Here is a 26,166-nt window from a genome sequence, read left to right as displayed (position 1 = left end):
AGTTGGATCTCACTGTAGATCTCATCCACTCAGTTTGCAGGAGCTGACTTTGCATGCTCGGACAGGCGTGTCCCAATTTCACCGGGGTATTATCTCCCAATCTATCTCGGTCTCACCGATATGCAGGAGGCCACACCGAGACCACCAGACACAGTAAATTATCCCAACCGACTCGCAGGGGAAGTGTCGCCTCATCTGGAAGGACTATTTGGGGCCCGGAATGGTAGTGAGGGAGGTGGTGTAGGGGCAGGTGTAGCACTTGTCCCACTTGCAAGGAGAAGTGCCAGGAGGAAGATCAGTGGGAAGGAACGAATGGACAAGGAAGTCACATAGGGACATTTGCAGATTTTCTCATTAAATGAAAAAGCCTGCAGCATTCTAAGCCACTAGCACAAGAGGTTTCATAAGCACATAGTTTCAAATATCCCTTCAACAAACCAGTATCTACTTCAAAATTTGCTGTAGATTGCATCTAATTTTTGAGCTCTTAGGACTGTGTTTAAATTAGTTTGTAAACTGATCAAATGAAACAGTTTGAATCAATAGATATAATTAGCAACCATGAAGTACTTAATGGAAGGAAGTCCAATAAAATTCAGATCCAGTCAGATTTTTCCTGTTACATCACCCTTTTGCATGGCACTGGAGAATATCCTACTATGGCATGCCCCAGTCACTAATTAATTTATAAGCAACACTTTTCCTGATTGTAGGGTGGCGGGTTGGAGATATGTCTCGGGAGCTAGCCTGCAGATCACCCTGGGACAATGTGTAGCACCTACTTAGCCCCCTGATCAGGGTCACATGGAGCCACAGGAGCAGGTTGTGGATGGTCGTATGAACAACTGGTGCATATAACAAGTCCTGGTTATGCAACCATAGACGCCAGGTAGACAATCTCCAAAGTCTATTGATAATGGCTGGGGTCTCCTGTCTTGTAAAGACACTACCCAGAAGAAGGCAATAGCAGACCACTTCTGTGGAAAAATTTGCTAAAACATTTATGGTCATACATGGAAAACATGATCCCTCATGATATGACATGGCACATAATAATGATGATGGCCCTTCTTGATTACATAAATTAAAAAGTCACTATAGATTCAAATTTACATTGATGAATTTTAGTAGGAACTTAAGTATAATTTGGCAGTACTGTGTGGCACAATGGAGCAACTAGTAGAGCCACGATCACACAGGGCAAGAGACCCAGGTTCGATCCTGGCCTCTGCTGCTGTGTTTGTGGAGTTTGCATCTATCCCTGTGACTCTGTTTTTTTTCTTGATGCTCCAAAATTCTATCACGTCCTAAATATGTAGTTGGTAGATTAATTGGTCATTGTAAATTGCTCTTAGAATGTAGATGGGTGGGGCGCACTGAGGGAATGGGAAACAGTAAAGTGTGATTAGAGTAGGAGCTTGATGCTCAGAATGAAGTCAATGGGCCTAAGAGCTTGTTTCTGTGCTGTATTCCTCTATGACTCTATAACTTTGGAAAAACCAGTGCAATGTTAAGCACTTTCTAGATTCACTTCCTGTTCGCACCACTGGCCTAAGCTTTGTGTTCATCAAACAGAAGTTTATTGGAGTTAACTGCAGTAGTGCTATGAACCCAAGATTGCAATAATTAAACAATGATTTACTGTTCTTTGGACCTTTCTGAGACAGAACACAAAACGTTAATTCTTCGTGTATTTTGAAGACATCGTTGGTTTTGCAATTGTATTAAAATGTATATTTTATGGAAGTTATTCTTTATCAGAGATTTTCCAGTGGAAGTTAGCCATTTCTAATCTTGCACACAGTCCAGTTTGCCATGCTGGAAAATGTATGCAGTTGGTAATATGACTTTAACTTTCCACATTATTATCTAAGTTTTTGGTTGCAAGCCATCCAATCTTCAAGCTTACAGAAACAGCTCAGTAAAAGCACCAATACTTGAATGAAATGAGGGATACTTTAGAGATCAGCAAAATAAGAACTTAAGTAGTGTAATTATAGGGCTCAAAATAAATTACTTTTGATATGGAGGGGAAAAGGCAAGGAAGGATTTAAACATGTGGATAAGGTTTAACTGTGAAGCACCAGACACAGCCATTTTCCACAGTCATCCAGGTAAAGTGTGTGACAGGGCTTGCCTTTAGGATTTGGCAGCAGGTTGTTGGCTAGTGTGCAGAGAGCACTGGAGAAGGCAAAGTTACAAACAACAGATCCCTGTAGCAATTATTCTGAGGCAGGATGGAGAAAATTGAAGTGAATAACACAGTGATGAAAGGAAACAAAAAAAATTTGAGAAGGATATGAAGACAATTCATTTGGATTTAGTTAAAATATTCAAAGGAATTCATCATTCCCAATAAAGGTACCCATACAGTGCCTATTAATAAAGTATTCACCCCTCTTGGAAGTTTTCATGTTTTACAACATTGAATTACAGTGGTTTTAATTTGGCTTTTTGACACTTATCAACAGAAAAACTCTTTCATGTCAAAGTGAAAACAGATCCCTACAAAGTGATCTAAATTAATTACAAGTATAAAACACAAAATAATTGATTACATAAGTATCCACCACATTCAAGTCAGTATTTAGTAGCTGCACCTTTGGCTGCAATTACAGCCTTTAGTCTGTGTGGAATCAGAATCAGTTTTATTATCACCAGCATGTGACGTGAAATTTTTTTAATTTCGCAGCAGCAGTTCAATGCAATACATAATCTATAAGAGAAAAATAAATAAAATTTTCAAAAATAATAAACAAGTAAATCAATTACAGTATACATATATTGAATATATGTTTTTAAAAGTGTGTAAAACAGAAATACAGTATATTAAAAAAATGAGGTAGTGTCCAAGGATTCAATGTCCATTGATAGGTCTCTATCAGCTTTAAATACCTGGACACTGCAATTTTTCCCCATTCTTCTTTACAAAACTGCTCAAGGTCTGTCAGGTTGCATAGCGATCATGAGTGAACAGCCCGTTTCAAATCCAGCCACAAATTCTCAGTTGGACGGAGGTCTGGACTCCGACCTGTCCACTCCAGGACATCAACTTTGTTGTTTTTAAACCATTCCTGTAGAGCTTTGACTTTATGCTTGGGGTCATTGTCTTGATGGAAAGTCAATCTCCCAAATTACAGTTCTCTTGCAAACTGCATCAGGCTTTCCTCAGGATTTCCCTGGTTTTTTTTGCTGCATTAATTTTACCCTCTACCTTCACAGGCTTTCCAAGGCTTGCTGCAGTGAAACATCTCCACAACATGATGCAGTCACCACCATGCTTCACAGCAGGGATGGTGTGATTTTGATGTTGTGGGGCATCTGGCTTATGCCAAACATAGCGTTTAGTCTGATGGCCAAATGGCTCAATGTTAGTTTCATCAGACCATGGAACCTTCTTCCAGCTGACTTCAGAGTCTTCCACATGCCTTCTGGCAAACTCTAGCTGAGATTTCATGTGTTTTTTTCAACAGTGGCTTTCCCTTTGCCACTCTCCCATAAAGCTGCGACTTGTGAAGCACTCCGGCAACAGTTGTTGTATGCAATCTCAGCCACTGAGGCTTGTAACTCCTCCAGAGTTGTCACGGGTCTCTTGGTGACCTCCCTCACTAGTCCCTGTCTTGCATGGTCTCTCAGTTTTTGAGGACAGTCTGCTATAGGCAGATTTACAGCTATGCCATATTCTTTCCATTTTTTGATGATTGAATTAACTGTATTTCAAGGGATATTCAGTGACTTGGAAATTCTCTTGTATCCATCTCCTGACTTGTACTTTTCAATAACCTGTTCGCAGAGTAGCTTGGAGTATTCTTTTGTCTTCATGGTGTAGTTTTTGCCAGGTTACTGACTCAACAGCAGTTGAACCTTCCAGATACAAGTGTATTTTTACTACAGTCAATTGAAATGCCTTGACTGCACAAGGTCTCCAAACACAGATCTCCATTTAATTAATTATGTGACTTCAAATACCAATTGGCTGCAACAGTGATGATTCGGTGTGTCATATTAAAGGGGGTGAATACTTACGCAATTATTTTGTGATTTACATCTGTAATTAATATAAATCACTTTGTAGAGATCACTTTGACACGAGTCTTTCTATTGATTGATTTCAATAAAGCTGAATTAAATCCACTGTGATTCAATGTTGTAAAACAATAAAACATGAAAACCTAAAAGTGGGGGGGGGGGGAGGAACTTTTCACAGGCACTGTATATTGTAAAGATATCAAATGCCATGGATGCTAGTTAATTGGGACACAGTGGAACCAGTACATTTTAGCCCAATTAGCTGACACTTCATGGAAATAGTTTAAAAAGGTATTAAAAACCTACCGTTTAACTGAGTAACAAATTACTGATTTAAATGAAATACAGAACAAATTAGAGCACTACCAATACTGTGGTGGTGGTTGTCTGCTGTAACTGACAAGAAACCTGTATAGGAGAGTTTTTAAGCTGGAAAAGCCATTACACTGGAGTAGGTCTACTCTCTCAACCTCGGAAGCCCAAGTCCAGTGGTATGAGTTATGGTCATGACTGGGGTTTTCCTTGGTTGCAGTGGATGACTATGACTTCAGTGCCTCGTCTTGCACTTCACTCTCGACGGAGTATTGCCGAACCGTCTTCCTAGACATTGAATTGCACTGTGGATCTCATCCACCCAGTCCATCGGAGTTGACTTTGCAATACTACCACAGTAGTATAAAACTGTATGTTAATTCTCAATAGTTATCGACAGAAGAATTCATCCTGTGTACGTAGCCATATTCTTTTGATCGGAGGAGACACCTGGTATAGATAATGGACTGCCTTCAAACAACTTTTTGATGATTGCATTGACCAAATTTTCATTTTCAATGTAACATTCAAGATGATTGTCGATACCTACAAATTCCTGGTAGTTCCTAACTTATTGAAGTAGTGAAATAGTTTCATTTTCACTTCTGGCCATTTCTGGCATCTCCAAGCCTGAAAGCTTGAAACCACAATGACCAAAACAGTTCTGAATTGTCTTACTGCTGCTTTCTCAAACTTCAAAGTAAATTTCAAACTTCAAAGTAAATTTATTATCAAAGTACAATATGCAACCCTGAGATTCAATTTCTTATGGGCATACTCAATAAATCCATAACAGAATAATAGCCATAATGGAATCAATGAAAGGCTGCACCAACTTGGGCATTCAAAGTGTGCAAAAACAAAAAGAAAGAATAATAAATAAATCAACAAACTATATTGAGAACATGAGGTGAAGAGTCTTTGAGAGTGAGTTCTAAGGTTGTGTGAACATTTCAATGAGGGGCAAGTGAAGTTGAGTGAAGTTATCCCTTTATTTCAAGAGCCTGGTTGAGGGGTAATAACTGTTCCTGAACCTGGAGGTGTGAGTCTTGAGACTCCCGTACCTTGTTCCTGATGGCAGCAGTGAGAAGAAAGCATGTCCTGGGTGGTGGGGATCCTGATGATGGATTCTGCTTTCCTGCAACACTTTGTGTAGATGTGCTCAGTGGTGGGATGTCTGTGATAAGTCTGGGCAGTATCGATCAATTTTTGTAGGGTTTTCCATTCAAGGGCTTTGGTGGTTCCATACCAGGCTGTGATGCAGTCAGTCAATATACTCTCTATTGCACATCTATAGAAGTTTGTCAAAGTTTTAGATGTCATGCCGAATTTTTACAAATCATTAAGGAAGTACGGGGCTGCTGTGCATTCTTCATAATAGCACTTATGTGCTGGGCGCAGGACAGGTACTCCCCTATATGCTGATTCATCACCACCTTTGATTCGGTCTATGATAGTGGTGTTGTCAGCAAACTTGAATGAGGCATTGGAACTGTGCTTCGCTACACATAAAGTGAGCAGAACTGAGGGCCAAGCACACAGCCTTGTAGTGCACCTGTGCTGATGGAGATCGTGGAGATGTTGTTGCTGATCGGAAATGACTGGGGTCTGCAAGTGAGGAAACAGAGCATCCAATTACACAAAGAGGTATAGAGGCCAAGTTCTTGAAACTTAAATTAGTTTTGAGCAGATGATGATATTGAAAGCTGAGCTGCAGCCAATAAAAGAGCATCCTGATGCATGCATTTTTGCTGTCCAAATGTTCCAGGGTTGAGTAAAGAACCTATGGACTTGTTGCTCCATTAGGCAAACTGGAGTGAATCCAAGTCGTTTCTCAGGCAGGAGTTGATATGTTCCATCACTAACTTCTCAAAACACTTCATCACTGGATAGTTCTCATCAAAGCAGGTAACCAAGTTCTAAGGCATCAGCATAATTGAAGGAGGTGGATATCTCAGACTGCTAAAGTGAGAGGTTAAAGACCTCAATGCTTACTCTAGCCAGTTGACCAGCACTAAGTTTTTAACGCTAAGCCAGGTACCCCATCTAGGTTTAATGCTTTTCATGGGTTCACCTTCTTTCTGTCAACCTCAGACTGAAATCACAGGATCATCAGGAGATGTGGAAGTTTGTGATGGTTCCTCCACGTTTTTATGGTTAAAAGGAGCAAAGAAGGCATTGAGCTCATCTGGAAACAAAACCCAGATATTGCCTATGCCGCTTCATTTAACTTTATGAGGTGATAGCATTCAAACCCTGCCACGACTGTTAAGTATCCCTCTTTGATTCAAGTTTAGTCTGGAATTGCCACTTTGCCGGTGAGGTGGCTTTCTGGACCTCCTGTAACTTTCTTGGTTACCAGACTTGAATGCCTCTGATCTGGCCCTCTTCAGATAGCGGATGTCAAGGTTCATCCAAAGCTTGTGGTTGGGAAGAATCTGAATGATTTGTAAAGAATCATTTGTAAATAATCTCCACAAACAATGGAGAGGTAGGCAGAGTGAATGAGCAAGCACAAAGCTGAGGCAAAGTCGAGGTGAGGTCCATCCACTAAACTAATAGCAAGGAAAGACCGGAGGTTTGGTCAATTTAAAAGCCAAACCAAAATGGAAAGGTTGGTTATGGACTAAAATGTGGTGGCGAGGTCCTGGACCAGAGCATATTGAAGTGACAGGGCCTGGTCATAGAGCGAAGAACGACCTTATGTTCAGATGATTTAAATGCTAGACGGTGTCAGGATCAGAGGTAAGGGTTGGGCTGGTCCTACTTGCTGCTCAGCTCTGTGCTGAACTGAGGCTGTGGCCTTTTCCAGCTACAGTCATGCCTAGATTCATGGCTGTAGACTCACTTTCATTCTGAATGTTATTTGCTTGCTTTATTGTTTGTTCAATTCTCTGCACACTGGGTATTTGACAGTCTGATATTTTTGTTAAATGGGTTCTTTTGGGTTTCTTTGCTTTCTGGCTGCCTGTAAGAATACAAATCTCAAGGTTATATAATGCATACATACTTTGACAACAGGTGTTTGTTGAACTTTGTGTCCTTGAGCACAGCCCAGTCCACCAACTCAATGCAATCCTATTCCTGATCCTCTGCCTCCTGCAACCATCTCTGTTGTCCTCATCTCTAGAGCTTTGCTCTTTACAGGCATGTCAGCCAAGTGATCAGATTTACTGAAATGCGGCATGGACGGAACGGTAGGCACTCCTCATCTTAGTCTTACACTGGTTTAGTGTGTCGAGACCTCTGATGGTAACTGGGCAGGATTTTCTTCAAACAAACCTGGTTGAAGTCCGCCATCATGATTTGAAATATACTGGGATGGATTGTTTCTTGTTTGGAGACTGCCTCGTGCACTATGTCAAGTGCTTGATTAATAGTTAGCTGCTGGTAGTATGTAAACTGTAGTCAGGGTTATGGAAGAGAATTCTCTATGTAAATAAAACAGGCAGTAGTTGACCAGTAGGTGTTCAAGGTCGGGGAAATACAAGTTCCACACCTCCACATAGGAACACCACCCAGTTTATCATGAAACATACCTCCACATTTTCTGAATTAGCAGTTTGATTAATTCTGTGAATCAAGAAATCTTCAGGTCTGATCACCCTATCTGGTATTTCTTGCCAACTATCAGTAACACAAGTCACTGCTTTTTAAACACAAGCAGATGCAAATGGTGCCACTTAAAAACTGTTTGCTTTAAGTATGTAGTGTTTAACTGCAACACCAAGTACACACGACTGCTGCTAGTTAGGAACTTTTCAGCAACAATCTTCTGAACCAATTAAGTGGGATAGTGCCCCAAAGAAGCGGCTGCCTGATTAACCAATGGCCCAATTAATCAAGATCCACGATAGTGGAAAAATGACACGAAAATTATAAATCTATCAAGTGAATAGCCAGCATAAAACAATATACTTGTAGTTATATTATTAGCATATATTAGATTTATTAGCAATGTTAAAATTTATTATACATTACATACAAACTGTGCTTATTTGACTTCTGTACATAGATAAAAATTGTATCTTGATTCACAGCCATTTTTGGGTAGCCAGGGAAACAAGAGAATAACTGTTCAGCTATTTTTTAAAATTTGAAGTTGAAGTACTTGTTTTATTTCAATAAAAACTAAAGGTCTGAACCAAAAATTCACTTAAAAACATTTCCATATGTTAACATACCTGAGGCCTTTAGTTTTACACTTAGAAGTTACTTCAGGATTACAATCCTATTATTGTATGTTGATAAAGTATGTCCTCACAGAAGGCAAGAGATAACCAGTATTACAGCATTTTTAATATCAAATAGTCCCAATGCAAGAAATAATTGCCAGATGTGAAATAAATCTGCCTTATTTCAAAACAACCAATTAGCTCAATTCCTCCACTAAAACTGCACCCATTGCAGATCATGGACAATTTAGTTTCCTACGAAAAAAAATGAAATAAAAGGTTTGACAAATCTTCACCTACGTAGTGGCAAGAATATAGCTGAAAGAATATTTTTCATTAATTGAAAAAAATGGACAGTGTACATGTAAAGAAATAATGATGCTGAGCCAATGTTCCTTTACATTAAAATATTTCAGAAAATAAATTACTGAGAGCACATAGTAATTGAGAACTGGAAAGACGCAACCAGTGCTAGTTTCATTAAAGTCTTGGGTGTGAGAACTTCTATCTTGCTTATTTTGGTTGGCCCACATTAAAATAGCAATATATTTTAACTCACCAAACAGATTTTCAATACTTTTACACAAGCAAGTTTTATTTTCAGCAAAGCTGATTAGAAACCAGTTCTTTAGTTGCAAAAGTGTGTTCATTAATTACAAGACTACAACTGTCCAAAAATAATTATTTATTGCAATAATAAAAGGGGAAAATGATTTACAGAGCTTAAATACCTGATTCTGCAGCGTTTATTAAAGTTAGTTGAATTGGATCCCACACAACAATTTCCACAAGCCACTTTTCTGTATTATCATGCTCAGCATCCTTTGCAAGCAAATTAGTACACAAGTGCAATTAATCATTGAAAGTACACAGACAGTAAGGGGTCAATTCTACATGGCATTTCTTACATATTATTTAAAAGAAATTAAATAGAAACTTAAAAGCCCACAATGATATAAGATGTTTCCATGCTTTATTCCATAATGCAGTGAAGGTAATTAAATTTTTGATTTTGAAACAACCTTGAGAAATGGCCAATTATGTACAAATAACATCTTGATTACAAATTTGCTTGAGAACCTGTGTTAAGTTGCAGGAATCTGTGGCAATCCAAATTCGTCCACTAATACACCATCCTGAAAACAAATAATACTTTGTATTGGTTAATGACAAAATACACTTTACTGCTGATACGTACAGCCAACAGAGCACATTTAACGTACAAGTACAAGCTTGCTGAAAGACTGACAAGATGCAGATAGTAAAATGTGAAAACTGATTTTCACTTATTAGTTCTAAAGAGAAATGCAACTTTTGCATTACTTAATACAAATGGAGATGAAGATGCACCCAATGTTCCATGATGTCAACATTCCACATGTGGCAGAATTAAATAAGATTTTAAAATTCTCATACAGTAAAATACACCCGCAATAATAGCAATGCTTGATTGGAAACAGGAATACACTAGCAGATTATGAAACATACCTTGTTAGTTTTAGCGTCACTTGGAACACCTTCAGGAATAGATGGTGCAGATGCAGCCTCATCTAAATAGGACGAGTCTTCATCAGCTAGAAGTTCATCACCTAGAGCATCCAGCTCTAAATATACAAAAGAGACGGAGTAAACAAACATTCAATACACACACGTTCAATGGATAAACAAAATCTATTCCCTAACCCAAATCCTTTCCCTACAATACAAAACTTTAAATCCCATGTGACACAGGATCTAGATTTCAAGACTAGTCTGTCAGATAGTTGTGCAAAAATGGTCAATTAGTTATGTGCGAGGAACAAATGCACATGCAGACAAAACCACTAATATGATGCCTAGACAGCCCACTTCAGAGTGTTTAGGGACTTCAAAGTTATGTCTCTTTCTGTAATGAGCAATCATCCTTTTAGAATTCACAATTCATTACCAAAAAAAACGTCTAAGATAGGGAATAAAAATGTATTTTTGTGGAATAAATATCACCCGTACTAATTTTATAAATATCATTCTACGTCGACTAAAACTCAAATGGAGTGTCAATGAACAGAGGGACACAAGCAAATAGGGTGGTAAAGAAAGTGTTGAAGATTCAAGATTGCTTTTGTCATTCTTTAGGGTAAAGCAGATTGAAATGATTGTTGCTCCGGATCCAATGTAGCATTAAAAAAATACAATAAACATAATGAACACAATAAACAAAAATATATAAATAAAAAACAATCCTATAAAACACAATGTACAAGTAGCTGTTATATATATTGACTGTAGGTACATATAGTCATGCTAGATGATGTGAAATTCATGGAGGGTGGTAGGGTGGAGGTGTTGGTCAGCCTGATTGGGGAAAGTAACTGTTTTTGAGTCTAGTGGTTCTGGCGTGGATGTTGTGTTGCTTCTTCCCTGATGGGAGTGGGACAGCCCATAAGCAGGGTATGTGGGATCCTTCATGATTTTGCTGGCCTTTTACCAGCAGCTTTCTGTATATACTGTAGGTCCACGATGGTGGGTAGGTTGGTGCAAGCAGTTTCAAAATCCTCGGAGCGCACATCTCGCACAACCTCTTATGGTCCCAGAACACATCCTCCACAGTCAAAATTCCCCAACACCTCTATTTTGAGGATGCTGAAGAGAACTGGTCTATACACACTGATACCCTCTACAGATATGAGTCTCACGTCAACAGTAGGGAAGTTACCATAGAGAATTCTTAGGATAGGATTTATGAACATTTGGAAAACAATAGCCTCATTAGGGAGAGCCAGCATGGCTTTGTTTAGGGTAAGTTGTGCCTAACTAACGATTAATTTTTTTGATGGTAATTGATGAAGGTAGAGCTGTGGATGTTGTCAACACAGATTTTAGTAACGTGTTTGACAAGGTCCCTCATGTGAGGCTCATCCAGAAGATTTAATTGGATGGGATTTGTGATCTATTGGCTATTTGCATTCAGAACTGGCTTGCCCATAGAAGACAGAAGGTAGTGGTCAAAGGAACTTATTCGAGCTGGAGGTCTGTCATTAGTGGTGTTCCACAGAGATCTGTACTGGGGCCTACCTGTTTGTGACGTATATAAATGACTTGAATGAAAATGTAGAAAGGTGAATTAGTAAGCTTTTAGATGGCATAAAGATTGATGGTGTTCTGGCCACATAGATGACTGGCAAAAAAAAACCCAGGAAGATATAGATCAGTTGCAGATATGACAGAAGAGAAATGGCAGGTGGAGTTTAACTCAGACAAATATGAAGTGTTGCACCTTGGTAGGTCAAATGTAAAGAGGCGTTACATAAAGAGCCTGTAAATGGCTGCACAGGATGATAGGGTGGTTAAGAAGGCATATGGCATGCTTGCCTTTATTAGTCAAGGCACTGAGTTCAAAAGTCAGGAAGTTAACAGAGCTTTATGCTTATAAAACTCTAGTTAGGCCACATCTAGTGTATTGCATTCAGTTCTGGTCGTCCCATTATAGAAAGGATGTCAAGGCTTTAGAGGATACAGTAGAGGGTTACCAGGATATTGCCTGGATTACAGGACATATGCTATAACAAGAAGTTGGAGAAACCCTAGTTTCTCTGGTGCAGTGAGGCTAAGGGAGATCTGATGGAGGTTTATAAAATTATGAAAGACATAAATAAAGTAGACAAACAGTATCTTTTTCCCAGGATTGAAATGTCTATTACCAGTAGGCATGCATTTAAGGTGAGAGAGGAGATACGAGGGGCAAGTTTTACCAGAGTGGTGGGTGCCTGGAATACACTGCCTGAAGTGGTGGTGGAGGCAGATAAGTCAAGGACTTTTAAGAGATGTTTAGATATGCACATTAATGTGAAGAAGGTGTAAAGAAATAAGAGATTTGTTTAGTTGGAAATTCGATTAGTAATGTAATTGGGTCAGCACAAAATTGTGGGCTGAAGCGTCTGTTCCTGTGCTCTCCTGTTCTATGTTCACCTGCTTCCAGATCATCCTCATCAATTTCTGGTGTTCCATAACTACGACTCAAAGCTTCTTGCACATCATTTGCTTCTTCCATCATGTCTTCTAATTGATCTTGCAAGTTCTGTAGAGAACAATAGTGGATAGATTAGATCTTCTGCTAAATGCCAATTATTCAGAAAACAAAAATAATCTGCCACACCGAGTCTATAAAATGTTATCTTGCACATCTCAGAAGTTTATCTTCTGCAATAATACAAAAAAGTCAGATCAAATATTAGAACAGCTACAAGACTCAAAACAATGTTGTGTGGCTTTTCAAAGCCAAGTAGTGGGCAGCAATAAAATAATCTAACCTCATGTAGTTATCATCTGTATATAGTAGATGAATACCGAGGAGCAAATTGTGTTCAGCATTATGTAAAAGCACATAGAAAAGGCCATCAGGATACTTCATTGTGGAAATGTAATCAATAGCTAATCTCTTAACATGTAATGACATGATGTAGCTACAGCACATAACAAGTCAATGGTAGACAGTTTGAGGCAAACTACTAAGCTTGCTAGCCTTACATTTAAGCAGTGCGGAGGGCAACCAGAGGAGTTCAGGTGATTTTAAAAAAATCTTCACTTTCCAATAACAAATAGTTGAAGCTTTCTGTGACCTGATCTAGCTTTGGTTGGATACCCTTCCATGAATTTAGTCAGTATCATATCCATACTTGGATATGATCACCAAGACCAGAGACTATAGACAATAATTCTCACATGTAGCTCCAAAGACCTCCATTATCAACTAAAGTCCCAGGAGCATGCACCAATTAGATCCTGCGAACCAAAAAACCACATTTAAATGTGAAAAACAATTTCAAAGTTTGTTTCAAACTACTTGGCAACTTAGATATTTGCGTAAATTACATCTGGAAAGTGTTCAGTGAACTTGAGCTACTGGATGTTCATATCCTTTAGGTAACAGTGAGCTTAGGTAAGCAGCTTATAAACAGTTAACAGGATAATTGTTTTGATTTTAATGCAGGAAACGTAACTGTTAAATTATTTGTAATTAAGAAAAGGAAACTAATGCTGAATTGTCTTCAAATTTGTTGAAGAGACAAAATTGGTAAATGTTTGACATAAATAGATGAGAAAAAACAGGGGCTTCAAGCCTCTAAGAGGATTTACATCTATATATTTTTAGAGCACTATCTAAATGTCATTACACTTCCAATCATGCTAAACCAACGCTGTTTGTTCAGGTGGTTCAAGAAGATGTAGAAAATCCCAAGACCACTTCAGGAAGAAGCAGTTCCCTTTGTATCCTGGCTCATTTTTCCTTCGTGTAGTAGTAATAACTAATGCACAAAAATGAATCCTACCTCTACCTAAATAACTTGATCTGAAAAATCACATTAATAAGCAATAAGCCCAGATGGGGACGAATTAATCTACTTTAGCTGGTAGAATATTGCTATTCAAGACTTAAAGTCTGGGTTACAAGACTTTAAAGCAAATCAGGAGATAAAAGACACTGAAATCTGGAGTGATAAACAACCTGCTCGAGGAACTCAGGGTCAAGCAGCACCTGTGAGAAGGACTTTTACATCAACAATTCCTCCCCTCACCACCCCCCACTCTCCCAGATGATGCCTGATTCACCAAGATCTTCCAGCAGATTGTTTGTAGAAAGCAAATTATCTGGCTGCTTTCTCAGTGAAGCATATATTTGACCCACAAATTACAGAAATAATACAAAATAGAAACAATTAAAACACACAAGAAATCAAATATTATAATACAAAGGATTGACCAATAAAAAGAAAAAAAAGTGAAGACTTTTTTCCAGAAAGTTCTTGAAGACTGAAACACGTTAAAGCAAAACTAGTGGATGCTCACTAAGTTAACTTTACATTTAAGACTAATAGATTTGCATTAGAAATAAATATGTCAAATTGGTTGGTGGACGCAATTCAGCCCTCATCTACATGGCAAACCTGGATTAAGGGCTGAATAGCCTATTCTGATTTCTTATAGATATTTTAAATTGATTATAAACAATTTAAGTTTACAATGTACAGAATTTCTTAATCCTGTCATTTGCATCAATTTATAAACAGAAAGAATATACATCACCTCAATCTGATCAATTTTGACCTGTTTGTAAGCTTTCTTCATTTCTTTGACACCAGTTTTCATTGCATCCACCTGCACAACAGATCAGATGTCAGAAACCATAATATTGCATCATTCAATGAAATTTAGCTTTACTCCACTATTTCAGTAAGTTGCAATCCATTATCATAATAGAAATTGACCCAAGAGTTTAGATCATGACATTAACAAAGATATACTTTTCTGTTTACCATATTCTACTCCCTGTATTATGCTCAGATTAGACATGATTTATTCTACTACAGCAGGGAAACAGCAAAGGCAAGCTGAGATATTCCACTGTTTACCGTAGTCTTTGTGTCTTTCAATGACTGAATAGTATAGTTGGCCTGCTCCATGTTAAATGATTGCTGCATCAAGTTGTCCCTCTGTTGTTCATACCTATTAATGAAAACCAGATACATTCAGAACACATACTGGTTAAATTATTTTGAACACACTAACCCATATTTGAAGAAAAATACTCACATTCTCTTCTGCTTTAAAACTCGCATTGCTTTTTGCTTTACCATGTTCTGGAAAGTAAACAAAGAGCCAAATTAGAGTATTTTTATTGTTAATCCCAACTGCTGGGTTTCAAAAAGAAATTTGTGGTACTCCTCTTAAATGAAATCAGAGCCAGATCTCAAGAATGGATCTTTGTGACACACTGAATTAAATCCTCAAATAATCAATAATTTATTAAATGCCACCTGACACTGTTTAGTTAATAGACTATTAGTCAATGTGTCTCAAATTATAAATATTATCAAATAGAATACATTTCCATCTCATGCTGCTAAGTAATGATAGGTGGCGCTCAGAAGGTAATTTTTCCACACCAAGATATTTCAAATACTTGCCTTTGACGCACCCTCTCTCATTTTCTTCATTTGCTCTTTGTATTTGGCTAACTCAACATCAAGCCTGGCAATTTTCTTATCAATGGATTCTGCTCTTCCATCAACCTGCATAAGAAAAACACCGAAGACTTAGTTTCTACCTTTCCTTCACTGCAGTGGATGAGAAAGACAAGGACAATACCTCTTAATATTACATGGGGGGGGGGGGGGGCAAAGCAAAAGGAACACTAAAATGCTCAAGCAAAACAGCACAGACAACCCTAACAGTGGGCTCATTAATTCCCAATGAAAGGTGTTAAAAAGGAAAATTGAGAAAGGGATAATAAATGATATGGAAAGCAGCATACCTGATAACAGTACAATAATTTTATGTAGTAACATCTTGTAGAATATAGTTGAGGGTCATACACTTGGTGGCCAGTTTATTAGTCACCTCCTGCATCTGATGAAGTGGCCACTGAGTATATGCTCATGGGCTTCTGCTGCTGTAGCCTAGTCACTTCAAGGTTTGATGTACTCTGCACTCAAAGATGCTCGTCTGCTTATCACTGTTGTAACGCGTGGTTATTTGATCTACTGTCAACTTCCCATCAACTTGAGTTAGCCTGGCCATTCCCCTCTGACCTCCCTCCACTCTCTGGATGTTTGTTTTTGTTTTTCGCACCATCCTCTATAAGCTCTAGAGTCTGTTGTGCATGAAAATCCAGGGAGATCAGCAGTTTCTGAGATACTCAAATCAACCCATCTGGCACCAACAATCTTTCACAATCAGTCACTTTATCACATTGTTTCCCCATTCTGATGTTTAGTCTGAACATTTTGACCATGTCTGAATGCTTTATGCATTGAGTTGCTGCCACATGATTAGCTGATTAGATATTTGCATTAATGAGCAAGTGTATCTAATAGAGTGACCACTGAGTGTATACACCTTCAATTTACTAGTGAAAGCTCAGCTACAAATTTACTAACATACACCACCTGCAAGACTGTTGGGGGTCATCTACTGTATCCGGTGCTCCCAGTGTGGCCCCCTGTACATTGCTGACCCAACACAGATTGGGAGACAGCTTTGCCAAGCACCTATGCTCCATCCGCCAGAAAAAGCTGGATCTCCTGGTAGCCACCCATTTCAACGCTACTTCCCATTCCGACACGCCAGTCCATAGCTTCCTCTACTGCTGTGATGAGGCCACACTCAGGCTGAATGAGGAACACCTTATATTCAGTGGATCTTGCTACAGCTGCTCAAAATACTAATAATGAATTTTTGGATGGTATGACACTTAGATGTTTCACTGCTCCTAGGCACACCAAATAAATGCCAACAGAGTTAAATCAGGAAAAAGCAAGTAAGATCAGCTGATATCAACATATCAGGAACAGCTTCATTCCCTCTGCCAGATCTCTGAGTGGACAATGAACCCATGAACACTTCCTCTGCATTTTTTCTTTTTGAACTACTTAATTTAATTTTCTTTTTTTTATATATACTTACTGTAATTTGCAGCTTTTAAGTACTGCAATGTACTGCTGCCACAAAACAACAAATTTCACAACATATGCCTGTGATATTAAACCTGATTCTGATTATAATGTACTAAAAATACTGCTTTCAAACAGGAAAATGTTGCACAGACACCAAGTTGGCCTCAATTCTCTTGGACTATGAAAAGAAAAAAAAACGCCCCATCCTATCAGTATCCATATACTTTAAAAAAAGATGTGTATCTGCAACAACTTAAAGTCCATCAATTCAGCAGAGACACAAGAGGCTGCATCTACTGGAATCTGGAGGATCTCTGGTTCAAGCAGCATGTGTGGGAGGAAAGAAACTGTCGACGTTTTGGGTCGAAATATCCTGATGCAAGGTTTTGACCCGGAATGTTGACAATCTCTTCTCTCCAGCAGATGCTGCATGACCCAAAGTTCCTCCAACACATTCTTTGTTGCCCCATCATTTCAGCTTCTGACACCAGAATCTCCTCCCTCGCTTCCCACAGTAGCCTGGGGTACATTTCGTATGGTCCTGGCAACTTATCCAACTTGGCAGTGTGGAGGATCAGAGGGATCTTGGGGTCTGAGTCCATAGGACGCTCAAAGCAGCTGCACAGGTTGACTCTGTGGTCAAGAAGGCGTATGGTGTATTGGCCTTCATCAATCCTGTAATTGGATTTAGGAGTCGAGAGGTAATGTTGCAGCTATATAGGAGCCTGGTCAGACCCCACTTGGAGTACTGGGCTCAGTTCTGGTTGCCTCACTACAGGAAGGATGTGGAATCCATAGAAAGGGTGCAGAGGAGATTTACAAGGATGTTGCCTGGATTGGGAGCATGCCTTATGAGAATAGGTTGAGTGAACTTGGCCTTTTCTCCTCGGAGTGTCAGAGGATGAGAGGTGACCTGATAGAGATGTATAAGATGATGAGGGGCATTGATTGTGTAGATAATCAGAGGCTTTTTCCCCCAAGGTTGAAATGGTTGCCACAAGAGGACACAGGTTTAAGGTGCTGGGGAGTAGGTACAGAGGAGATGTCAGGGGTAAGTTTTTATTCAGAGAGTGGTAAGTGTGTGGAATGGGCTGCCGGCAACGGTGGTGGAGGCGGATACGATAGGATCTTTTAAGAGGCTTTTAGATAGGTACATAGAGCTTAGTAAAATAGAGGACTATAGGTAAGCTTAGTAATTTCTAAGATAGGGACATGTTTGGCACAGCTTTATGGGCCGAAGGGCCTGTATTGTGCTGTAGGTTTTCTATGTTTCTATGCTTAGAATACAAAGATCTGATTCCACAATAGAGATGTAGTTTGTAGCCCTAGAGAAGTGAATTTTTATGTGTAGCTTCCAGGTAAATCATCAAGTATTCTCATCTACAAATATCACAAATGAAAGCTGAAGCCATAGAGAACGGCACTAAGTAACGTTTCTTTCCCAATCCATTTACGTGAACTAGTGACCTTCAGGACTGGTGGACTTGGGACTCCAGACCACCCATGGAGCAAGTACAACAGTTGAAAGCTCAGGTAACACCTCCATTGTCTCACAAAATATGGCTGTCAATGATAATTCCAAGTAAAGCTGAAGCTTCAGGCCCTAGCACCCCCCACCCCGCCCAGAAGTACAGTCTCTTAAAAAATAACATTGAAGACCTCAGAGAAAGACTGCAGTACCAAAAGGACATCAGGGACTGTTGTGTGCTCTGCTTCACAGAGACATGGGTCATTCATGACTGTGGGTTCACTTTTGTAAACTTCAGTCCTGAATGCATTTGCTTACGTTTATTGTTTGCATGATGCTTCCCCCCACCTCCTCCTCCCCCCCCCCCGCATATTGGGGTTTTACGATCTTTTTTTATAAAAATGGATTGTATTGGATTTCCTTATTTTGTGGCTGCCTGTGCGGAGGCAAATCTCAAGGCTGTGTACAGTATACAGACTTTGACTTCTGATCTTTAATACAAAGTGCTTTTTGTTATTTATGGTACAGAGATACTCACATCTTGTGAGAATCAAATCAGAAATGTGAATCTATTGTTGTGCTTGTGTGACTGAAATATTAATAAGATTCTTTTACAAACACTGCTTTATACAAGGGTAAAGCTGACAAATGAAACCACTTGCAAGCAGAATCTACAGTTTCTGGGAACCAGTTAGAACAATTACAAATTATGCTACAACAGACTAACTTTTGATTAAATGAAAACATCATGATATATCAATGCAAATCAAATTACGCTTTAGCAAAATTTTAATTGAACAGAAGTTTTCTGGAATCAGTGTCAGCACTCCTATATGAAACTATGATATTTGAAAATCAATGCTCATCTGACAACATCCAGAACTCCACTGAATGAATGGAGATCAGTGTTCTCTGGTAATGGGTGCAAGGAGAAAGCTGGCAGTCACTGCTTCAAAATGATTCAATCATTCTGTTTATATGGCATAGTGAGCTTTATAGGCAGAATTAAAGCTTTATTGTGAAAACTATAAGATTTACCCAGACTTCAGCGGTTGGCAAAATGATGAACTCCATTATTAAGGATAAGGTTTCAGGGTACTTGGATGCACATGATAAAATAGACAAAAATCAACATTGTTTCCTTTACATAAGAGGAAATAACAGACAGTTAGTGGATGTTGTTTACTTGCATTTTCATAAGGCCTTTGACAAAGTGCCGCACATGCGCTGCTAAACAAGAGGCCATGGTATTACAGGAAAGATACTAGCATGGATAGAATATAGTGACTGGCAGGAGGTAAGAGTGGGAATAAAGGACAACTTTTCTGGTTGGCTGCCAGTGACTAGTGGTGTTCTGCAGGGGTCAATGTTGGTACTGCTTGTTTTCAAATTATATGTCAATGATCTGGATGAATGAATTGATGGCTCTGTGGCCAATATTAAAGATGACACAAAGATAGTGGAGTGGCAAGCAACGTTAAGGAAGCAGGGAGTCTGCAGAAGGACTTAAATTAAGAGAATGGGAAAAGAATTGACAGATGCAATAGTGTCAGGAAGTGTACAGTTGTGCATTTTAGTGCAAGGAATAAAGGCGTAGACTATTTTCTAAACAGGGAGAAAATTTAGAAATCAGAGGTGCAAAGGGAAGTCGTCCCCATACTGGATTCCCTGAAGGTTAACTTGCAAGTTAAGTCAGTGGTAAGGAAGGCAAATGTAATGTTAGCATTTATTTCAAGAAGACTAGAATACAAGAGCAAGGATATAACGCTGAGGCTTTATAAGACATTGGGCAGATCATACTTGGGAGTATTTAAAGCAGTTTTGGGCTCTTTATCTAAGAAAGGATGTACTGAAATTGGATACGGTCCAGAAGATGTTCTCGACAATGACCCCAGGAATGAAAAGGTTAACATAGGAGAAAGGCTTAATAACTCTGAGCCTGAACTCGCTGGAGTTTAGAAGAATGGGGAGGAGAGGGCGATCTCTTTGAAACCTATCGAATATTGAAAGGTCTAGATAGTGGATATGGAGAGGATGTTTCCTACATGGGGAGTCTTTGGTCCAGAGGCCACAGCCTCAGAATAGAGATGAGAATGTATTACTTTAGCCAGAGGGTGGTCAGTCTGTGGAATTAAGACATTGAGTGTACTTAAAGGGGAAGTTAATAGGTTTCTGATTAGTAAGGGTGTTAAAGGTTATGGGGAGAAGCAGGAGAATGAGGTTAAGAGGAATAATAAATCAGCCATGATGAAATGGTAGAGCAAACTTGATGGGCCAAATGGCCTAATTCTGCTTCTGTGTGTTATGACCTTATGGTATTAATTCCTATCCTCACCCATCAGTTTTAGCTTCCAAACTATTCTGAAGAATAAGCAACAGCACATCTTTTTTTAAAAATTAAACATTTTGCAGCCTTCCTGATTTAAAGCCAACTTTAATAACTTCCCATTTTGATGTTTTGTTCTGAGCAATAAAGCACCTGTAACATGCAATGTGTGTTCTAGTTTTTTGGGGCAAGACATAAAGGAAATCGTGTTGTACTTAGGCTCTCGAGTTCTGGGTTGGCAGAACAGGTTGTACCCTTGCTGTCATCCTATTCTTCCCCACCCTCTGTAATCCTACTCAATAGTGCAAAAGCTACACCTTCAGCTTCTCAAATCGCTGGATCGTGCAACTGTCTTTAACCTCTCAATCTTTTTCACCAATGATCTTGCGTACATTTGAAAGATTACCTCAGAGGTGCTAGTAAGTCTATCTCCTTCTTTATGAATTTTAAATGTGACTCATCTGCAATACCTCCAAGTTCAGATCTAGCACTGCAACAGAGAAACAAACTTGTCCTTTTCATCCACAGCTGTTTTCCAACCCCTTTAGTATTTCCAGAATTTTCTGTTTAAAAGTTCTCCAGTGTGGAACAACTAACATTAAACACAAACGTGAGTATCAAAGCTATTGGGTGAGCAAGATACTGAAAATGAAAAGCTTATGTCAACATTATTATAACAAAGGTAAAAATGTCTATGTCCAAGTAAAACACTTCTTCCGCTTCCTTTAAATCTCAAGTTACACTCCTGTATCTCACAGGATCAGATGACACTGTTAGGTATTCCAAGTTCAAATCACACTGGGTGGGGTGGGACAGGGAGGAGTTAAAATTCCTGTATGAGTAATTAGCTATCTTTAGCTTTTCCTGCAATACTAAATCTTAATATCTAAACATTACTGTATTTTATTAAATGAAAAGTATTACATTATGTAAAGAAAATACCAGGTAGCAAAAATATAAATCGGAAGACTTCGGGGAAGCAAAGGAATTTGGGAATACAAATTATTATAAAAATGCACAGATCAGTTTTTAAAAAAAACCAAATAAGAGAATTGTTTTCTAAAGAGAAAGAATTGAAAAGCATGGTCAGATTGCATTTAGATTGCTTTCTATAGTTCTGGTCACAATATAAGAACTTTACAGAAGTGGAGTTAATCATCAGAACTGATCGAAAACTCTTCAGTCTACACTTCACAAGCCTGATCATTCAAACATTAGTTGAGATGAGGCACACAGGTATTTGTGCTTGCAGGCTGACTTAATAACTATTGTGGACACATTCACTGAAACCAAAGCATACAGTACAAGGGTTGGAATACTCTCAATACAGAAATGTTCTGCACCAATCTGCCCCTCTCTACAATACTGCCCTCTGACAGGAAAGGTTCATGGAAAATGTAGACTAATTCTCACATAATAGAAGCCACCTCTTAGCAAAAGTGGACGTGGATGACAAAATCCCAAATTATCTTCAAGGCCAATGCACGAACTTTGATTAATTTGGGTTAATGTGGGTGGCATTGATCTCCCACATAATGAAGACCCTGGAAAGACTTATTCTAGAGCAGCTCCGGCCTATGGTCAGGCCACAATTAGACCCCCTTCAGTTCGCCTACCAGCCCCGACTAGGAGTTGAGAATGTCATCGTGTACCTGCTGAACCGTGTCTACGCCCACCTGGACAAGCCGGCGAGCACTGTGAGGGTCATGTTTCTTGACCTCTCTAGTGTGTTCAACCCCATCCGCCCTGCTCTGCTGGGTGAAAGCTGACAGTGATGCAGGTGGGTGCTTCCCTGGTGTCAGACAGAATGGTCAGCAGCACTGGGGCTCCACAGGGGACTGTCCTGTCTCCCTTTCTCTTCACCATCTACACCTTGGACTTCAACTACTGCGCAGAGTCTTGCCATCTTCAGAAGTTTTCTGATGACTCTGCCATAGTTGGATGTATCATCAAGGGAGATGAGGCTGAGTACAGGGCTACGGTGGGAAACTTTGTCACATGGTGCGAGCAGAATCATCTGCAGCTTAATGTGAAAAAGACTAAGGAGCTGGTTGTGGACCTGAGGAGGGCTGTTGTGGACCCCTGTTTCCATCCAAAATGGTGTGGACATGGTGGAGGATTACAAATACCTGGGGATAAGAACTGACAATAAACTGGACTGGTCAAAGAACACTGAGGCTGTCTACAAGAAGGGTCAGAGCCGTATCTACCTCCTGAGGAGACTGAGGTCCTTTAACATCTGCCGGACGATGCTGAGGATGTTCTACGAGTCTGTGGTGGCCAGTGCTATCATGTTTGCTGTTGTGTGCTGGGGCAGCAGACACCAACAGAATCAACAAACTCATTCGTAAGGCCAGTGATGTTGTGGGGGTGGAACTGGACTCTCTGACGGTGGTGTCTGAAAAGAGGATGCTGTCCAAGTTGCATGCCATCTTGGACAATGTCTCCCATCCACTCCATAATGTACTGGTTAGGCACAGGACTACATTCAGCCAGAGACTCATTCCACCGAGATGTAACACTGAGCATCATAGGAAGTCAATCCTGCCTGTGGCCATCAAACTTTACAACTCCTCCCTCAGAGTGTCGGACACCCTGAGCCAATAGGCTGGTCCTGGACTTATTTCCACTTGGCATAATTTACCTATCATTATTTAATTATTTATGGTTTTATACTGCTATATTTCTACACTATTCTTGGTTGGTGCAACTGTAACGAAACCCAATTTCCCTCGGGATATAAAGTATGTCTGTCTGTCTAATTGAGGGAAGAGGTGCACAAAGTCAAGATCCCTACCTTTGTACCAAATTCATGGTCAGTGCCCTACAGTACACTGAGACATGGACTATCTACAACAAGCACCCCCAAAACACTACAGCAGCAAAATTCCCCAAATTCACCGTAAAGATAAACAAACCACTGTCAATATCCACGCACAAGCCAACTCCAGGTGTTGAGCTTTGTCACAGAAAGACAAACACACAGAAAAAAGTGCTCAGCATCTCCTTTAAAAGGGTGCAGTGTTTCCACTGATTCTTGGAAACCCCTGGCCCAAAGTGGAAAAGATGCATTGGGTCAACAATTAAGGAACTCAAAGAAAGATCCCAACATAAATGACAGGTGTGCCCACCTTCACAAGCTAAATAAATCTGAATCACTGTACCTCTGAACTCATCTCTCACTATTTATGAATTCTCCTAACAATAACTTTTATTTCTTGCTAAGTATAGCTGTCGCAAAACAAATGTCATGATACAGGTCAGTGACAGTAAATCTGATTCTGACCACTCAGTTGCCCCAACAGCTATCTCCTATCACATCTGTGGGGGTGTCTACCGTGCAGTCATTGTAGAAACCACAAAACTAGGCGAGGTGCAAGTCATCTTGATTCCAGAGGGAGTGCCTGAGGGGAATTTAAAAAGCCATAGAGGCAGTGGAGAAGACGCAAGATTTACAAGGATGACATTGTTCTGTATTGTATTATACCCATCAGGAGAAACGGCCCAGTGGGGAGGAAGTGTTGTTTAATAAGTTTGCAGCTGTTAATTCCAAACGTACCAATACATCCACCATAAATATGGAAGATGTGGGGTAATCGCCAAGAAATGCCCACAGTGGTAAAGGAGGAGGATATTGAAACCAGACAAAAAGCAATTACTTCAGACGTTTCTGTGCTCTCGGCGGAAACCCGGTCTGAAGGAAGGCCTCGAGGGAAAATGAGGCTCCATCCTGGATCCCTCCCCAGTAAAGCCCGAGCCTAAGACATGCCAGGCCGCTCCCCGGCGGCCAGCTCGCTAACACCCGGCCCAAGCGGCCTTTACGGGGCCCTGTGTGCTCGGAAATCCTGATGGACCCGCCCGCTGCTGGAACACTCACATTGCCGATGCAGTCCGTCAGGTTCGGCGGAGGCGCTTTGGGCTTTGCTTTTCCAAACAGCCGGTTCATGGTGACGGAAACCTGGGCACAAAAACAAAACAAAATGCCCCCCGCCCCAGCGGCGTCGCGTCACGGCGCTCGTGGTGAAACCATGGGATTAATGACGCGATACGCACTGAAGACAATTCGGCGCATGACGTCACCCCGTAACGTGCGCAAAGTGAGTACCTCATTTAGTACCATACGGGGCAGTGAAGAGCAGTGTGACGTTTGCTGGCTCAAGAAACCCTGAACTTTCCCAAGTGCACTTCCGGATGAAAGTACAGTAAATGCACAGAAGATCGATGTAAGCAATTGCTCTGATTTACACTGAGAGCCATAGAGTCGCACAGTTCAGAAACAATCTATTCAGCCCAACTGGCCCCATGCCAACCAAGATAGTCCCAATTTGTCAGCGTAGGGGCCATAACTTTCTAAACCTTTCCCATCCATGTACCTGTCCGTCCTGCAAATTCTTCTCTAATGTCCCACCGTGTTCTCGGATATACATGGTCTGGGCATAAAGTTTTGCCTACCCCTCATGCCTTTTAAAACATCCAGCAGATTCTCTACTATAATACAGACTATCACCAGGACACCACACCCATTTACTTTTCCTGCTGTCAGTGTCTCTTCAAATTAAAATCAGGAGAAATATTCATTAATGATCTTCCCCATCTCCTGCAGCTCCACATAAAGACGTCCCTTTTCTAAGCCCCTGTTCTCTCTCTGTCACACTTTTACCTTCAACATAATTATAAAATCTCTTTAGATTTTCCTTAATCTTCTCTGCAAAAGTTATCTCGTGCCCCCTGTTTGCTCTCCTGATTTCCTTCTGAAGCACACTCTTGCAACCTTTATACTCATCCAAGAAGTTCCTTGATCCCAGCAGCCTGTACCTGGCGCATGTCTCCTCCTTCCTGGCCAAGGCTGCAATATTCCTCATCATTCTAGGATTCCCATCTCCTACCAGGCTTGCTCTTCAATCTGACAGGAACATGCAGATCTTGAGCTCCCACCATCTCACTTGTTCAAGCCTCACACTTGTCTGTGGTCCCTTTGCCCACAGACAATCTACTGCAATCAATCTTTGCATGCAATCTTATGTGATCAAAATTTGCCTTGCCCCTATTTAGAACGTGAACCTATGAACCAGATCTGCACCTTTCCATAACTATTTTAAAACTATAAAACTATGGTCACAGGTCCCAAAGTGCTCTCTCCTGTCACTTCCGTCACTTGCCGGCTCTATTACTCAAGAGTAAGTTGAGCTTTGCAAACTTCTTTGTATGCAAAATGAATTCCACCCCATCTAAACCCTTAACAGTTTGGCAATCCCAGACTGTTAGGGAAGTTAGGATCCAATCCCCTACTATGATGACACTATCATTCTTACAATTTTCCACAATTTCCCTGCATATTTGTTCTTCTAATTCCCACTGACTATTTGAGGGTCTGCAATACGATCCCAACAATGGGATCATCCCCTTCTTATTCTCAGCTCCCCC

General features: G+C 40.1%; 1 protein-coding gene across 1 annotated transcript; it reads right to left on the bottom strand.

Moving 5' to 3' along the window:
* Positions 1-9,184: 9,184 nt before the first annotated feature.
* Positions 9,185-24,791, bottom strand: chmp5b (charged multivesicular body protein 5b). The gene is made up of 8 exons (XM_073054241.1): positions 24,620-24,791; positions 15,461-15,565; positions 15,087-15,133; positions 14,906-14,999; positions 14,580-14,651; positions 12,465-12,573; positions 10,005-10,120; positions 9,185-9,652 (listed from the first exon to the last, which is right to left on the bottom strand). The coding sequence occupies exons 1-8, from the start codon at positions 24,686-24,688 to the stop codon at positions 9,602-9,604; spliced, it is 663 nt and encodes a 220-aa protein (XP_072910342.1). The 5' UTR covers positions 24,689-24,791; the 3' UTR covers positions 9,185-9,601.
* Positions 24,792-26,166: the final 1,375 nt, after the last annotated feature.

The sequence above is a fragment of the Hemitrygon akajei genome, chromosome 8, assembly GCF_048418815.1.
Source record: "Hemitrygon akajei chromosome 8, sHemAka1.3, whole genome shotgun sequence".
NCBI classification, from domain to species: domain Eukaryota; kingdom Metazoa; phylum Chordata; class Chondrichthyes; order Myliobatiformes; family Dasyatidae; genus Hemitrygon; species Hemitrygon akajei.
This window is presented reverse-complemented; position numbering and strand designations above follow the sequence as displayed.

Bases quoted from the DNA above. Each gene is read 5' to 3' on its own strand.
- chmp5b (XM_073054241.1), bottom strand. From the start codon at position 24,688: ATGAACCGGCTGTTTGGAAAAGCAAAGCCCAAAGCGCCTCCGCCGAAC. The intron at 15,134-15,460 runs GCAAGTATTTGA...TTTACTTTCCAG, and splicing joins TGAGAGAGGGTGCGTCAAAG to AACATGGTAAAGCAAAAAGC. The intron at 15,000-15,086 runs GTGAGTATTTTT...TTTCATTAATAG, and splicing joins GTTTTAAAGCAGAAGAGAAT to GTATGAACAACAGAGGGACA.